This window comes from Oreochromis niloticus, linkage group LG22 (assembly GCF_001858045.2).
Source record: "Oreochromis niloticus isolate F11D_XX linkage group LG22, O_niloticus_UMD_NMBU, whole genome shotgun sequence".
NCBI lineage: Eukaryota > Metazoa > Chordata > Actinopteri > Cichliformes > Cichlidae > Oreochromis > Oreochromis niloticus.
The window spans coordinates 36,797,944-36,815,585 of NC_031985.2; the positions used below are offsets into that span (position 1 = coordinate 36,797,944).

Sequence of the window (17,642 nt, forward strand, 5' to 3'; positions counted from 1 at the left end):
AAGGCAGGATGTAGCATAAAAAGTGATCAAAGAGGCACAATTGTGGGCCATTGTCATAGGTTAAAGTGGATTATGTTTTCTTTTCTTTCTTTTTTTATTCCTGCCACAAAACTGGAACGACTGCAGGTGTCCATAAGTTGTGGTTTGGGCACCTTGGCATCTAGCTTGCCCTACAAAAGAGGAGCGAGCATAAAGGGAGTGACGTTTTTTAAGTGACAGGTCATTTCAAATGCAGCGTTTGTATCAGCCCAGCAAACATCAGCAAACTCACAAACTGTTTGTGTGCAAGGTCCAGCTGCTGTTTTTCACAGGGAGAGAAAGGAAAGAGCTAACTTTACTCGGAGATGGAGAAAGATAAGAAAGGCAAAACAGGACAGGAGAGGAGGAAGAGAGATTAGATTTAAAGACAATGGCTGCTCAGTGGTGTTTGATAAGTTTAAATCTTATATGCTAGTCCTCATGTTTTTAATTGATAATTTCCACTAATAATTTCCAATAATTTTTTTGTACATGTGCACTGACAATAAAGGGCTATTCTGTTCCAAGTCAGATGTTGGGTCTGTACATGTGACATTGTTGTTTTTTTTTTTGTTTTGTTTTTTTTTCCATGTTGTTTAATGTGCTGAAAAACAAACTGAGGTAGACTGTTATTTTGAGGCTCAATAGAAAATCCTCTGTAGGTTGCTGTAGGATAAACAGGTTTATCTGCTGTACTGTGATGCACAGTGGCCATCTAGTATAAACAGAATACTGTCAGTGTAGAGGATGGAAATCGGCCAGGACAGTTCATAAAACATCTGCTCACATCTGGTTGAATCCATGTGTACAGATCCACAAAGAGCTGCAGGTCTGCTGATCACAGCCTGTACACTAAGAAAATCTGGAGCTCTCAGTAGAAATTGTGAGTTGTGACTCTTTTCCCTGTGCTGAGCCATTAAAACTGACTTTTGGGTTTCCACCACCTGCTGAAAATCTTTAACTTCTTCCGTAATAATTTTCCTGTTTAGAGGCAAAATCAGTCTCTACAATCGCTACAGTCTACAGAGAATAGATATTTTTTTTTTTTTATTTCCTTCTTTTTCTCTGCTCATGTTCTACTGATTCAAACTGAATACATTTATTAGAATTTAAATATAGACAGGAATAAAAAACTTTATTTCAATCTACTGATATTTTCTTATTACATTAATATAGCAGAAGGTTCAGTGTGCGTTGCACAAAAATAGCTGGTATAAACGTCCTGCAAAGAGCTACTTTTTAATTTCTTACACTGAGTACATTTCAGAGTTGGTGCTTTTTAACTTTTACTTGAGTAAAGCGGTTAAATCAGTTCAGCTCAGCTATTTTTCAACACTAGTATCTGTACTAGAGATGGCACGATACCACTTTTTTATGTCCGATACCGATATCATAAATTTGGATATCTGCCGATACCGATATGAATCCGATATAGTGTGTTTTTTAATCAATAAAACTGTTTTTTTTTTTAAATATCTTGCTGCAAGTTCATACTCAAGTTTAAATAAACAACAACACTAAAGCTATTCTGTTATACTTGTATGTAAAAAATACACTGCACCCAAAATATTTCATAGTTCACCAATACTGATCAATCTAATAAACTTAAACCTACTCCATCCTTCCTATTCTGGTATTTTAAAGAGTACTTAGCAGAAATATTAAGCAACCTAACTAATAGGGTTGCAAACTCCCAGCAAAAAAAAATAGGGAACCACCCCCCACCCTCCACCTCATGATGCTTAATCGACGTAATCAACTTTAATTTGATGCAGGGTGAAAAAAAAATGCACAGAAATAAATTATTTTTCAAGAATAATTAAATAGATTCAACATCTTTCTTCAACAGAATTGCAGACTGTACAGATGGTATCTTCCCAAAGGAAAAAGTAGTATAGCTTACTAGGGTATATTAGACTTAACAGTTACTATATACAGTAATGGACTTCTATACATTTTACATCAGATTAAAACTTTGGGTGTAAGATTCAGATAATTATTTATTAAAAGCTAGATATTTTAAATGAGAATAAGAAAGAAAAGTATGTCTTTGTGCCCCCCTTTCCCTGTTAATGCCCTATCGGCCCCCCTGGCATAACTTTGCTAGATCCGCCCCTGCACAGTTACCAGCCGTCAACTGCATAGAAAAGGATCCTGGTGTAGAAAGTAATATTAAATAAATTCTAACAACAGCTTATCAAGGTTAAACGTTCTGCTGTTGTTTAGCCGCTGGTTTCCTCTTTCTGGTGCAAAGTGGGCCAAAAACAAAGAAGAGAGACGGACTCACGACAGAAAAGCCGATCAGCTGATCATTAAGCAGTTTCATGATTGAAGTAGCAGCAAGAAGAGGCAGTCGCTCCATATGTCGGTTTTTAAGCTTAACGTGGGAATGCTTTACAAACATTCATAGATGAACTTACACACTTGCTTTACTTCTCTCTGGGATAACTTCCTCGGAGATGAAATGCTGGTTAGGTAGCGAGGCTACAAATACACACAGCCGCTCTATCACATGAGCACACTGCTCCGACATGCTACGGTTATGAGCCGAGTTACGCCATGTCGCAAGTTTTGTGAGGTGCTTTTTTGATATTTAATGGATTGGATTACATTTTTTATTTCTCTCCGATATCCGATCCAGTAATTTACGTCAGTATCGGACCGATACCGATACGTAATATCGGATCAGTCCATCTCTAATCTGTACTTATACTTTTACTACAGAATCTCTGTACTTTTGCCATCTCTGAATATGGATAACACAAATGCATATCAATTTGGGAATGTCTGCCACTTTATTAGGGACGCATGTTTTTACCCTATAGCAACAAGCCTACAACTCTTTACAGCCACCCGCAACAATCCCACTGCAATTTCTCTAGGAATTGCAGAGTCTAGTTACAGAATGACATGGTCTGGTCAGCCTTTGGCACCAAAAGTGAAGATGAACTCCATAGGTTGAAAGTAGGAATGGCAAAAGCATTTTCCAAGAGGCTTACACTGCAGTAGCAAAGCCCAAATATTCTTGGGCCAGTTCAAAGGTTTGCTATACATTCAAATGCAGCAAAGTACAAATCCATGTCAGACTCTCGAAATGGTGGTACCAATCTAATGTGTTTGCCCACATTGAAGCTTTCACAGCAAGACTGCTGGCTTGCAGTGTGATAAGTAACTGGGCTGGGCTGAGCTACTAGGCTGGCAGTCCAGCTCTAAAGCGTTCACTCTGAGAAGCATAGGCTGCACCTCCAACTCACTATTTCTCAATTTCACTTCCTTAATTAGGAGCATCAGCTAGAGCTCGTCAGTTGTAGGAGTGGGAGGACCTGTGGGAGGAGTGGTTACAGGAGGACCTAGGATCAACCCTTTCATGTGAACTTGGAGGAGAAACCCTGCCTTGAGGCGACTTTTGTTGTGATTTGGCGCTATATAAATAAAATTGAATTGAATTGAATTGAATTGGGTTAAATTAGCAAGTTGATAACCAGATTGTGTAACTGGCCCAAAATGGCCTCCGTACAAGAAGGTGTTAAACTCTAATAACGACCAGTAAGAAACCACCACACTCACACTGCAATGGGGTACACAAGATTTTTTTTTTTTTTTCTTTTTTTTTTTTCACTCAGAGTCAAACTACTGGCTGAAGACACAACTCCGGCCTGGAATCCAAGGCTCAAAGCCACTGCGGTCAGGGTTGTTAGCCTGGTTACAAACGGGGAAAAGGTGGTCACTCAGAAGAACAAGCAGCCAAAAACATATCAATCCTGCATCTTCCTCAGAAAGGCTTTCCACCCACCTTTTCAGGCCTTGCGTTGTTTGAGGGTGGGTCTCCACACCAGATCCTGTGGCTTCCACTCTTGAGCTAAAACTTCTCTAAATCTTGGCCAGTTTCCTTTCCATGGGCACAGAGAGGCTTCAATCCAGTGTTTTTTATCCCAGCAGTAACACAAATCCTAATTAAAATGAGTCCTCCCTCCATCATCATCAGATCATTATTATTATTATTATTATTATTATTATTTTATTTTTATTTTTTATTTATTTTTTTTGCCTGTCCCGTTTGGATCTTTAGCCATCAGAATTGTTGTCTGAAGGCCAAGAAAGATGCCAAGCGGATTTACTTGACCAATTGGATCATCATGGCCTTGCCATATTGGTCCATTTGATTGACCTTTATTATAATTATGTATTTATTTTATTAGATTTTTCTGTTGTTACAGATGGGACAGACATGACTGGGGGATAGGACAGGGAGGGAAAAAAATGAAAGAACGAGAGGGAGAGAAAGAAAAATAGAGGGGAGAAGAGATGATGAGAAAGGGGCGAAGAGAGGGAAAAAAAGAGAGGAAAAACAAACAAAACACCTGAATCACCTGTATGGGGATAAGAAAAAACAAACAAAACAGAGCAACATAATAAATACAACACCATCACAATAAACTAGCTAACAGTAGATACTAAATATTACATGTTATTGTGCAGTACGCAAGATCGACAGCGCACAATGTTCTTTGAGGTAGCAGCCAAGAAAGTAGCAGCCAAGAAAGGTGTAGCTTGTGTCTGTGAAAATCCGTGTGCACACCTGTGTGCATCGGCACGCTTGTATTCAAAAGGTTTCTCCATGTAATGATCTGCTAGGGAGTGTGGGGAGCCATAGCCCCGTCCCCCAGGGCATAAAGCGGGTATGGAGGAGATCCAGGCCCCAGAATACGAGGACCCAAGGAGGACCACTGGGGGGTAAACGTGCCACCCTCCTGGGAAGAGCTGAGGAGAGCCCCAAACGAGAGGTCACCCAACAGCCATGGAGCAGAGGCCAGAGGGGGTTGCAGTGACGTGCCCGTGGGCTCTGCCGGCAGACAGCTGTGCCAGAGAGGACCGGGCCTCAGGCCCAGAGGCCAGAGGCCTGAGGGCACCCCACCCCCAGAAGGGGCCCAGCCGGGCCACAGGCGCCAGGCTGGGCCTCAGGCCCATAGGCCAGAGGCCTGAGGGCACCCCACCCCCCAGAAGGGGCCCAGCCGGGCCACAGGCGCCAGGCCCCGCCAATCGGCCACTGGGAGTGAGCTGGTACATACAAGAGCGCCCAGCCCAAGACACCAAGAACCGCCAACACACCAACGTCTGAGGGCATCAGCCACTGGCAGGGAGTGTGGTGAGGGGAGAGAGGCCTCCATACCTTGGAGAGCCTGAGATGTTCCCAGAGAGGTGAAGTCTAAGACCCAAGCTGACACAAAGACAGACACGAACAGGCGCACGGAGACACAAACATGCATTCCCACCCCCATATACACAAACAAATACTCGGCACTCACCCGACGTGGAGACAGACACAAATAGAAACTGTACACACATTCACACTACCCAAACATACTCTATATCCCAGGTCCGGGTACCCTAACCCCCAGAGGGGCAAACCGTACCCGGACCCAGGAGATGTAACCCTTCTCTCTGGGGTGGAGGAAAGCAGACCGCCTCCTTATCTGCAGTAGCAGGGAGGCCCCACATCCCAGACCCCAATCCGACGGCCAGCACCTCCTCCCAGTTCCCCAGCCCCGGCAGTTAACAGAACGGGGGTGAGTGAAGACCCCAAACCTCCCTCCGCCCGCTCATATGTAGTGTTGCTGCGTGCTGTTCTAAAGTGCATTTAAAACACAGGAGGGCATGGTGCTTCTTGCCAGAGAGCAGCACGGCTCCTCCCGAAAACCCTCAGTGTCTATATGCATTTAAAATGGAGGATAGGGCACCAGCGCCAGAGGTGGGTTTGAATACACAGACCATCCTCTGGACGCCTTATAACGTGCCCACCCCCAAGGCCCTATATGTATGTGTTATGAGAGTATGAGTAATGTGGATGTCTAGGTTTCGGAATAAAATTTAGGCACAGGCGGCCAGAAGGGGACTGAGGGGGTGCCTCTGGTGACACACCTGCACCCCAAGCCCTGCGTGTGTGTGTGTGGGTGTGGTGGAGCGGGAAGAGGGAGGCAGCTGAGGATGGGGAGGGAAGAAAGGGAGGGGCACGCGGCCACTCCCTGGGCCAGCTCCCCCGCTGACCCCAGTAGGCACCCCCACACTCTGGAACCCACCAGGGCAAGGGGGCCCAGGCCCATCTGGACTGGGCCCGCAGCAGCAGCATCACCCCGCCGCACAGAGTCCGGGGCAGCCCACCCGACCCCACCGCAGAGAAAACTGCACCCACCCCATCATCCAATCTTCTCCCAGACTACACAAGACAATAGACACCACCAAGTCATTCTCCACCTCTCCAATATCTCTCCCCCACCTGCAGAGTGAGCTCCTGTAGAGAGGAGACCTCCTGCAAAGATGTAACAGCCTCCCCACCAGTTGGAGAGCCCTGCAGTTGGGCCGATGCACCCACCTGCCCACCACCCCGCGACACAACAACCAGGACCCAAGGCCCCAAGGCCCAGCCAGAGCCCCAACCCGGGGGCGGAGCACCCCCAGACCCCCAAGCCTCCACGCCCGTCCCGGACCCACCCCGGGGCAGCCAGGCTACCAGGCCAGTAACCAACGTCCACCAGGCCAGTAACCAACGTCTGCCAGCACAGACCCTCCCCCATCTACGCTGTATGCAGCCACAAGGAAAACACCATCTAAGAGCCACCAGAGCCCCTACCCAGGTCATGACCACAACCCCTGCGTTAGGTCCGCCAGGGAAAACGTCCCTAGGGAATCCCCAGATGCCCTAAGGCCGTCCCTATCCCCATATCAACCACAATAGTGAAGGCAGGACCAAACCATGACCCCCCCCCACCCCCACTAGGTGATGAAGCCGATCAAAGGAGCCCAGAGGGATTGATGAAATGTGATGGCAGAGGCTGTATCAAGACTAATGTGATCTATTAGATGATTTTTATATTGGTTAGAATTAAGATTATTTTTATTTTTCCAGTTAATGAGGACAGTTTTCTTGGCAATGCATAGGGCCATAAAAATAATGTGGGCTGTGTTTATTTCTGTAGTGACCTCATCCAAGTTGCCCAGCAAGCACACTAAAGGGGAGGCTGGAATGTTACATTTCAGACACTTTGATAAGTCTTCACATATCTCACGCCAAAACTTCTGAACTGGTGGACAGAACCAAAGTGCGTGGATATAATTGTCTGGTGTATTTGCTGACAGTGTGAGCAGTTTGTAGAAGACGTATAGCCCATCTTGAACATCCTATGACCAGTATAGTGCACTCTATGTAATATTTTGTATTGTATTAATTGCAAATCGGGATTTCTGATCCATTGAAAGGTTTTTAAGCATATCTGAGACCAAAGGTTTTGGTCTAAGCTGATCGATAAATCCACTTCCTATTTTGCAATAGGAAGGGATATTGATTCATCTATTTTAGAAAGTGTTCTGTATATTTTAGACAATAATTTGGGGGTTTTAAGATTAAAAAATTGTACCACACTTGGTGGTGTTTGTAATTAAGCTTCACTGGGATTAAATTCTCTTTTTACTATGGATTTAATTCGTTGATATTCCAAAAATCTTTTCTTGTTGATCCCATATTGTGTAACTAGTCTGTCAAATGGAATAAATTCTGTTCCTTCTAATATATGTTCTAAGTATTTGATTCCTTTACAACTCCAATCTGGAAAGTTGATCATATTATTGTTTTGTAGTATGTCCGTATTGTTCCAGATAGGTGTACGTTTGCATGGGATTAATGAAGACTGTTATTTTTAAAAACTCCCACCATGCTGTTAGAGAAGAGCTGATGTTGATGCTTTTAAAGCATTCATGTCGTTTGATGTTTGAGCTGATAAATGGTAGGTCTGAAATTTCTAGATTATTACATAGTGCCTGTTCTACATCTATCCAGGGTTCATCTAAGAAGGTGTGTTTTAACCATCTAGAGATGAACTGAAGCCTGTTGGCTAAAAAGTAGTGATTAAAGTTAGGCAGATCTAGTCCTCCTTTATCCTTGGTCCTTTGTAATGTTTTTAAGCTGATACGCAGGGGTTTATCTTTCCAAAGGAATTAAGAAATATACAAGTCTAGAGATCTGAACCAATCTTGTGATGGCTAACTTGGTATCATTGAAAATAAATAGTTTATTTTTGGCAAAACCATCATTTTTATAGCGGCAACCCTTCCCATGAGTGATATGGGTAGAGATTTCCATCTAGCCAGATCACCTTCTACTGTCTTTAAAAGTGGGATGTGGTTTAATTTAGTTAATTCTGCAAGTTTAGGAGAGATATTGATACCTAAATATTTAATGTTTCCAGATTGCAGTCGAGTAGCTGAAGAATTATGGAAGGAGCAATTAATCGGAATAACTGTAGATTTTGACCAGTTAATTGAATAATCTGAGACTCTTGAGAAAGAGTTTATCAATGCAATTACACCAGAGAGACTGGTTTGTGAGTTTTGGAGAAAAAGTAACACATCATCCGCATAAAGGCTGATTTTATGTTCTACATTCTTACATTTTATGCCCTTAATTGTTGTAGCCTGTCTAATTGCTGCTGCTAGTGTCTCAATAAAAATTGCAAACAGTGAAGGGGAGAGTGTGGTCATCCCTGCCTGACCAAACATCCTCCAGCTTCTGTCTCCTAGACAGAAGCTGGAGGATGTTTGGTCATTTGTTCTGACACAAGCTGTTGGGGAATTATATAATATTTTTAACCAGCTTACGAAAGAGTTTCCAAAACCAAATTTGTGTGAAGTTGCAAATAGAAATTTCCAGTTAACTCTGTCAAACGCCTTTTCTGCATCAAGAGACAATATTATGGTTTCAATATTTTTACTGCACGAGTAGTCGAATTGAGTAGAATTGAGTCTTTTTTATTAATAATTTAATTTAATTCTAGTTTTGTTTTGCGTATTTTGTTCAATATTTCTTGATCTTGGTGAGACACATAGGCTTTTTCTAAGGATTTGATGTTTTTTTTTCTAATTCCTGAATATTTTTGTTTTCTTCTTTCTTCTTATGTGATGAGAAAGAAATTATTTTACCTCTCATCACAGCTTTCCCTGCTTCCCAGAGGACAGGTGCTGATGTTCCAGGAATGGCATTATAGCCTAAATATAGAGTCCATTCTTTTTTAAAGTATTTGATAAACTCTTCATCTTTGAGTAGTGATGTATTAAATCTCCAGTTTTTACTTGGCATAGTATTATTCTTGTGTATTAGTGTTAAAGATACAGGAGCATGATTGCTGACAGCTATAGGGTGAATCTCAGTGTCTTAAATATCACTCAGCAATGAGCTGCTGACTAGGAGATAATCCAGACGAGAGTAGGAGTGATGCACATGTGAAAAGAAAGTATATTCCTTACTGTCGGGGTGAAGGGAACGCCATGTATCGCAAAGACCAAAGTCGCTCATATACTGTTTGATTATTTTTGTGGACTGCCAATTACGCTGAGTTCCTGCTGTATTGAGCCTATCCATTTCTTCATTTAGCCCCAGGTTGAAGTTGCCCCCAAGGACAAGTGTGCAATCTAGGTGTTCAGAGAGTGTACTAAAAAATCCGTGGAAGAATGAGGGGTCATCAACATTTGGACCATATATACTTACAATACATAGCTTTTGATTAAGTATAGATAGTTTAACGATTAGAAATCTGCCTTCTGGATCTATAACTGTGTCGAATATTGTGAAATTAATATTTTTATGTATTAAAATTGCTACTCCTTTGTCTAGAATTATAACAGGCTGAAAAAACATTAGGAAACTCAGGTGTTTTAAGTTCATTCAAACCTGTGACAGGCCTGTGAGTCTCTTGTAATAAAACGTCTGCCTGTAGGTTTTTAAGTTGGTTAAATATTTTTAACCTTTTTTCTCTGGAGCCAGCTCTGTGCACATTCCATGTGACAAACCTTAGTGCGCCCATAGATGTGAGTGTATAACTAATGATGTACGCTGTGTGTCTCGCTTAGACGGTGAGGAAAATGGAAAAACATCACTCGTTTGTAAATAAAAAGAAGAAAAATGCGCAGCGAGAAGCTCCATGTCTCTATATGTGTGTGCATAATAACTATTATGAGCAAGTGTGCGCACGTCTGAGTGTGTGTGTCCTATATCTGTGTGCGCTGTGAGGCTGTTGTAAATGTGTTGCCTTTAAGCGCGTGTGTGTGTGTGTGATCGTGCAGAGTGAGCATGTAGAAATAGAGGGTGTTGTTTGTGGATGGGTAAGGAAACAGGTGATCGACGCAGTGATAGAAAAGAGACGCAAAGAAACCAAAGAGCAGGGTGAGCGACAAGAGAGGGAGAGGGAAGTTAAACAAAAGTTAATACAAGAGAGTGTGAGTGAAGAGAATAGTGTAGCGGATTCTTATCTTGTGTGCAGTCAATACAGCCATGGAGTGGTGCCGGGGTCGCGGTAGAGCTGTCCGTCCACGTAGAGCCGGTCCACGGAGATGACAGCCCGGGAGCCTTTCTGGATAAAGCTACGTCGGACTGGGAACAGGATCTTGCATCGTTCCAGGATCCGTCTGGGGAACTGGTCGTTCACACTGAAATCCGTTCCTTTCAGCTCTCTGCCGCGACTCTTCACTTGCTCCTTCTGCTTGAAGTGGTCGAATTTGGCCACAATAGGCCGTGGTCTCCCACTTCCTGTCTTCGGAGCCCCAATGCGATGCACCCTTTCAAACCCTATGTTTTTCACCGTGTCCTCCGGCAGCTTCAGGTGGGTTTTAATGAAGCTTCTCACGGTCGTTTCTGGGTCCTCTCCGGCAGACTCTGGAATACCAGAAAACACAAGATTATCTCTCATGCTACGGGCTTGTAGATCGATAACGGTCTCTTTTATTTTTTTATTTTCTATGTTTAACTGGGTCACATTATCGGTTAGAGATTTGACCGAGTCCCGTAGCGTGGCGTTTTCCGCAGCAAGTGTTTCCACCTGCTGCTGGCTGAACTCCAGGGATTCCTTCAGAGATTTAAATTCCCGGTGTAAGATCTCCACCAGGGACAGCCTTGCATCAAAACTGGACAATCGCTCATCGATTGACTCCAGGATGTCCACAATGTCTTTGCCGGCAGGCGATGTTGTGCCGGGGGAGTCTGCCGGGCGACATCTTTTAGATGACGGTGTCTCAACTTTGGCCGGGGAAGACGCACTCTGGGCCTTCTTCATTACTAGGTCGTGGAAGCACCGGTCGATGAAATCTTGGAGAGCGTCTAAACTCTCCTCGTTGTCCTCCAGGGTGTTGGAGATAGTTGGACAAATGTGGTTAGTTAAATGACAATTGATTAGTGCATTTGGAATACTTGAAGTTTTAAAGCGTTTTTCAAATTCTATGCTACCATTTGTTTTTTTCCGCCAAATCTCCGGTGTCTGATGTCACCTACAGCATAATTCGCTTACCTTCTCCCGTCACTTCCGTCACTTACCTCTCCACATCCACTTATCTCTTCCTTTACTTTCTATACTTTTATCAGATTATTTTAAAAGTAAAACCAGGCCAGGTTAAAAATCCTTTCCTTTAAAATGTGCACTCTTCATCCTGGAGTCTCCCAGGCTTCCCTGCTGCAACAGTGTCCTACTAAAACAATAACAACCTTCCCCCTTCCTGTTTCCTCTCCCCTTTATAGAGAAGGGCTCCAATCCTTCCCAATCAGCTGCTCCCTGTACTCAACTCCAAATAGCTGGCAGCTGGACTAGAGTAGAATCTCCACTCCCACATGGATGTGGCCCACACCTCACAAAGGAAACAAAAAAAACACCAAAGCATGGAATTGGTACAAAAAAATCAAAAGTAATGCCAACCCAAAAGTTTAGTGGAGGATTCTCTCCATTCTTTTCCACCATGCTATAACCATATACCCTGACATTGTGGATCAGAATAAGTGAGTTCAGATTTGCAGTTCCAAACAAAATGGTCATTGGGGGGAGGGACAGTCAAAACAAAACCAAAGAAAAGTGTTAAAGAAAGGAAGCACAACTTGCCTGCCACCATGAAAATCAGAAAGAAAAGGCCTTTTACATGCCTCTCCAGCCTTAACAGGAGAAAAGGTATTCAAACATAAAGGCTTCCCACCTGTAGAGCTACCATGTCTATTGTTTTAAAGAAGGATATTTACAATATGACAAAAATAACTAACCTAGCTTTTATAGATACAGAACATTTGGTCACACAATAATGTGAACTTAGAACTCAAGATTGGCGTCACTCTCAAGTTCTGAAATCCAAGTTCCAAAAAACTGAGGAAAAACGGGATTTGTTTTGGTTCTTGCAAAATCAATAGCAAAACCTCACAATTTTGAATTCTTTACTTCTTTACTTGTTTTTTGTGCTTAAAAACACCACATTCATGGATAAAGCATGATCAGTGCTTGTGTGTATTATTATTTAACAAGTCACAAATATACAAGAGTGGTAGTATAGATTAAAGGTTGCCGGTTCGAGCCCCGGCTTGGACAGTCTCGGTCGTTGTGTCCTTGGGCAAGACACTTCACCCATTGCCTACTGGTGGTGGTCAGAGGGCCCGGTGGTGCCAGTGTCCGGCAGCCTCGCCTCTGTCAGTGGCTGTGGCTACAGTGTAGCTTGCCATCACCAGTGTGTGAATGTGTGTGTGTGAGTGAGTGGATGACTGGTTGTGTAAAGCACTTTGGGGTCCTTAGGGACTAGTAAAGCGCTATACAAATACAGGCCATTTACTGCTTACATTTAGTGCTGCTAACTTGGTATATCGTGCTGCTCCGACTCTCCAAGTGGGAAATTGGAGGTTGAGTGGACATTCCACAACAGATTTCCAACTGGGAACTCTGAATTCTGACATATGCAGGAACACACACATGACATAGTCAGGTCCCAAATGGGCCTGACTGTGAGACTGCAAATTGGCTGTGTGTAATCTGTTCCAGATTGTCTGGTTAGAGAGCCATTGGCCATATTGTCATGTGAACTTTGACTGCTAATCTGTAGAAGACTGCCAATAGTTCCTACATGGCAACACGGCGAGTAAAGCATTTGATTGTGGTACTGTCTTCTTGACCAAGTTCCCTTTTATATGGAACATAGTTTTCAATTGGAGATGGTACTAGGGCTCACTTCAAATAATGCCGTGTCTTCAAGTTACCCTATGGTATGGGCCCTATCAAGATAAGCCAAATGTTGCATGCTTGGAGCATGAGGATCCGTGCTCACAGGTGTTGCTAAGCAGCATTTGGAGTATGGGAAGCTCAAAACAAGAGTCAGTACACTAGAATGAGCTGTTTGACATTGGTAGAGAAGATTTGGCAGAGGTTTTTTATGAATGCAACCCATATACTCTGTTCTTCAACGCAGAAATGCATGTATGAGATTTATCACAAAGAAGCATTGTTACAAAAAAAAAATACATTTTCTTACTTTTTGTGCAAAGTTTGTTTGTATTTTCAATTTTTCAAATCTTAAGTTTCAAATAACTATGCAAATCAAAGGAATAAATGAGTAAAACATAGGATTGTTGATTCAATTCAGTTTAATTGTATTTATACAATGCTAAATCACAATTGTAAAGTAGAGACCCTACAAAAACCCCAACTGTCAGATGACCCCATATGAGAAATCATTTGGCAACAGTAAGAAAGGAAAAACAGGACAGAGGCTTAACCTTAACCTTCAGCCTGTCAGACAGATCAGACACTGATGTTGGATGAACAGGTCTGGCTCACAGTCTCTCCACTAATTCATACCAAAGGAATGCTGTTGGGTTGAGGTCAGGACTCTGTAGGCCAGTCAAGTTCTTTCACACCAAACTGACTCATCCATGTCTTTATGGACCTTGCTTTCTGCACTGGTGCGCAGTCATGTTGGAGCAGGAGGGAGGCATCCCAAAACTCCCACAAATGTGGGAGCATGAAATTGTCCAAAATGTGTTGGTATGCTGAAGCCTTTAGAGTTCCTTTCACTGGAATTAAGGTGCCGAGTCCGACTGCAGAAAAACGACGCCAGACCATGCTCCCTTCACCAAACACTTGTGTGACAGGTAGGAGGCACGACAGGACCATGATCCAGCATTCAGTGACATTTTACTCTTTATTTAACTTGGCTGCTGTTACAACACGCCTCTGCTGCAGCTCCCTAGCTGCCAACCACACGTACACACAAACAACAAACTGAGATGACCCAGTTCAGTCTATTAACCCGGCGAGGTGTGATTGTGGATACCCTGCAGTTGCATTCGCCTACCCTGCAGCAGCACCGCTTACCACGCCCCACCACAACTTGGCACAGTGCAGTCAGACAAGTACTGTTCTCCTGGCAACTGCCAAACTGCTGACCCCGCTCTGTGATTTTAAACAGCCTACCACTGTGTGGGTGAGTTGCTATAGTTCACAATCGCTTCCACTTTTTTATAATACCACTAACAGTTGGCTGTGGAATATTTAGCGGCAAGGAAATTTTGAAACTGGACTTGTTGCACAGTTGGAATGTTATTACAGTACCACAATGGAGCTCCTGAGTGCGACCAATTCTTTCACAAATATTTGTAGAAGCAGTCTGCATGCCTAGGTGCTTGATTTTATAGTGATTGGAACACCTGAATTCATTGATTTGGATGGGTGAATGAATACTTTTGACAATATAGAGTATGTCTGGATCACTTATCTGGAACTCCTCTTCTGACTTGCATGCGGCTTCTCAAAATTATGCAGAAGACAGACTTCTTTTTCCAACTGATCTGAATACAGAAATCTTTATGCTTTGGGATGATTATACAACCTTACAAAGTAGAGCAAATCTAAGTTCATTGAGTTTGCTTTTTCTTTTGATGTTGCATTGCTTTAAATAAAAACGATTTTAAATAATTACAGACAAAATATATGAAACACTTTTGTTAACCATAATTGTCAGACTTGTGATCCAGAAATATTACAACGTCTGAAGGAAAACTTTAGACTGAACCTAAAGTTAGAATGCCAATCGAAATGGATTCATTTAAAAATGGCTTTTTCTCCTCTAGGCTCCAACACCCAAAGCTGCAGCAGAGGACAGCATTCGTCTGATGGAGGAGCTCTACATGTTTGATGTTCTCCGTGCTGATCGGACCACTGCTGCACATGGGTAGCCCTTCTTTATTACTCACTAGCCCTGCCCAAAGAATTAAGACCGGTAACTGCAAGAATCTAGCAAAAAAATTAAAAATTAAAAATTGTAATTGTAATTACAATTACTTAGTTCAGAATTGGCTGTAATTGTTTGTGCCACAGCTTTTCGTAGCGCATGTAGTGCTCATGAAGCATCTTTAATTTGACCATAAAAAGGAAAAAAAAATGATGGAGGGTAAAGTGGACAGCAGGAATGCAGCTGGAGAGCTTTGGTGGTAAAATAACTAATGCATTCATTTTAACCATGATTAACCAATAGTGGTCACCAAATAATGCAACCAACCAATAGGGTGACGCTGACTATTATTCAAATATAGTAATAAAAATTAATGACAGAGTTCTGATTAATGGCATAGACCTATTAGTAAACCTATCCTGTACTCACACAATTTGATAGAAATTGATTTTGCAATGGACTATTTCAGTTCAGGCTCATTTCGTGTCGCTCTGTCTTTCAGCCTGGAGCTGAGAGTGCCTTTCCTGGACCACAGATTCACAGCGTACTACCTCTCCTTGCCTGATGAAATGAGGGTTCCTAGGGTGAGTCTGTACAATATTGGTGTCCAAACTATCATGCAACTATGCTTTGTAATAATAGTGTATTGTGTCCTGTAAAATCAGGATGGAGTGGAGAAACACCTTCTGAGGGAGTCTTTTAAAGGTCTCGGCTTGATACCTGATGAGATTCTCTGGAGGCGCAAAGAAGCCTTTAGTGATGGCATGACATCTTTGAAGAAATCCTGGTACACGTACCTGCAGGAGCATCTGGAGTCAATGGTAATATTTGGTAGAGAAACCTCTGACTCGGTCCCATTCACAATAAAGTTTTATGTTGACATTGATTTCTGCCAAAAAAAAAGGTGCACTTTCTAAAAATCTGAGTTCCAAGCTTAGTGCACTTTGACAGAATAAAAGATTTACTTTAACTTTAAATTTTGCATTTAAAGTAAATTTAAATTAGAACGGGCCAAGAATTCACTGAAAATTGATCAAATACACTAATCACGACAGCATTAAAATCTTTAATTAAACCTCGGAGAGAGATTCAGTAAATTGCATTCATAATTGCTCTGTATTATGACATTGCTTGTTAGTTGATGTTGCTGCTTGGTTGATTGAACAAAGTTTGTGAGTGACCCGTCTGTTTTTTTTTTTTGTTTGTTTGTTTTTTTTAGGTGAACGATGAAGACATGGAGGAAGCTTACAAGAGGTTCCCTCACAATCCCCCACGCACTAAAGAGGCCTACTACTATAGACAGGAGTTTGAGAAGCACTACCCAGGCCGTGCTCAGTGGCTCTCCCATTACTGGATGCCGCGCTGGATTGATGCCATCGATCCATCAGCCCGTACCTTGTCCATCTATAAAGCTGAAAAAGACCAGTGATTCGTGTGTTTGTGTCTGTCTGTAGTATGTGTAATCTTTAACTTCTTTGAGAGTTTAATTACAGTTAAAATTTCTTCCACTGAGCTGAGAGAACGAAGACAAAACTCTTCTGCTTTTAAGATTAGGCTTCAAACTTTCCTTCAGATTTTCCTTTGTGATACTGACTAGCTGGAGATGGATCAGGTGAACCCTGCTATAAGCTCCAACTGCTAGTGGACTTTCATTGAGCACTTCCTCACTTTCCTGTTTTCACTTGCCCTGTGTTTATATGCCACTATTGTGCATCAAACTGTCAAACTAGAGCCGCTACTCCACCACGTCAAAAGCAGCCAGTTCTGGTGGTTCGTGGATCCGACTAGAATGCCTCCTTGGTGGGACCCCGGACACGCTGGAGAGATTATATATCTTACCTGGCCTGGGACCGCTTTATTGTTCCCCAAAAGAGAGGTCTGGGTTTCTCTGCTGCCCCTGCATCCCAGTAGAAGAAAATGGATGGATGGAATTGGATCTTTGGCATGCATACTGGAGGATCAAACCACCAACCTTCTGATTAGTAGATGACCTGTTCTACCTCCTGAGCTACAGGGTGCAAGGGTGGTATCATCTTTACACTATAACTGACTGAGGTCAGTAAGTAGGGTTATCATGCTGTTACCTCCCAGCTTTTGACAGCTTTGGTTGATTTCTGGTAGTTTGATTTGGTTTCAGTTTGTGTTTGGCTCTTAATCACCAAGCTAGAACTGCAGCATTGTTGGCACTAACTAGCATATTATACACGTGTTTTGTAAAAGGACATGTTTCAAGTTTGGCAGAAGTGAGAAATGCGTTAAAGATCTAATAATTTTTTTCAGGCTTTTTAGGTCTGACTATTCTAACAGTTTGGGAACTAGGAGTTAGACAGTTCATATAACTGTCCCACCCATGGTCACGTTTGAAAGTGGATTACAGGAAGAGATCACTAATATCTGCAGTCTAATGTAATTTAATAACCATATGCTACAGCGAGGAAATTGTATCCAACCTTAGTTTATTGAATGATGTTTGCACTAGGCAGCATTGTATTTGTATTTCTCTCTTAGCTAATCTTTTATCTGTCTCTATTTTTCTGTGTTTTACATTAATTGACGCTAAAATAAAATTTCCTGTTGCAACAGAAACTGTTTACTTCATTTATATTCCATGC

At 42.5% G+C, this 17,642-nt stretch overlaps 1 protein-coding gene across 2 annotated transcripts in view; it reads left to right on the top strand.

The window, feature by feature from the left end:
* The window catches only part of asns (asparagine synthetase), a 36,620-nt gene extending 19,185 nt beyond the window's left edge, over positions 1-17,435 (top strand). For both annotated transcript variants that reach the window (XM_003459948.5, XM_019355582.2), the window contains exons 9-12: positions 14,930-15,030; positions 15,533-15,614; positions 15,696-15,851; positions 16,250-17,435. In XM_003459948.5, the coding sequence (XP_003459996.1) occupies positions 14,930-15,030; positions 15,533-15,614; positions 15,696-15,851; positions 16,250-16,459 (549 nt within the window). In that variant the 3' untranslated portion in view covers positions 16,460-17,435. The remainder of the gene's footprint in view (positions 1-14,929; positions 15,031-15,532; positions 15,615-15,695; positions 15,852-16,249) is intronic.
* Positions 17,436-17,642: the final 207 nt, after the last annotated feature.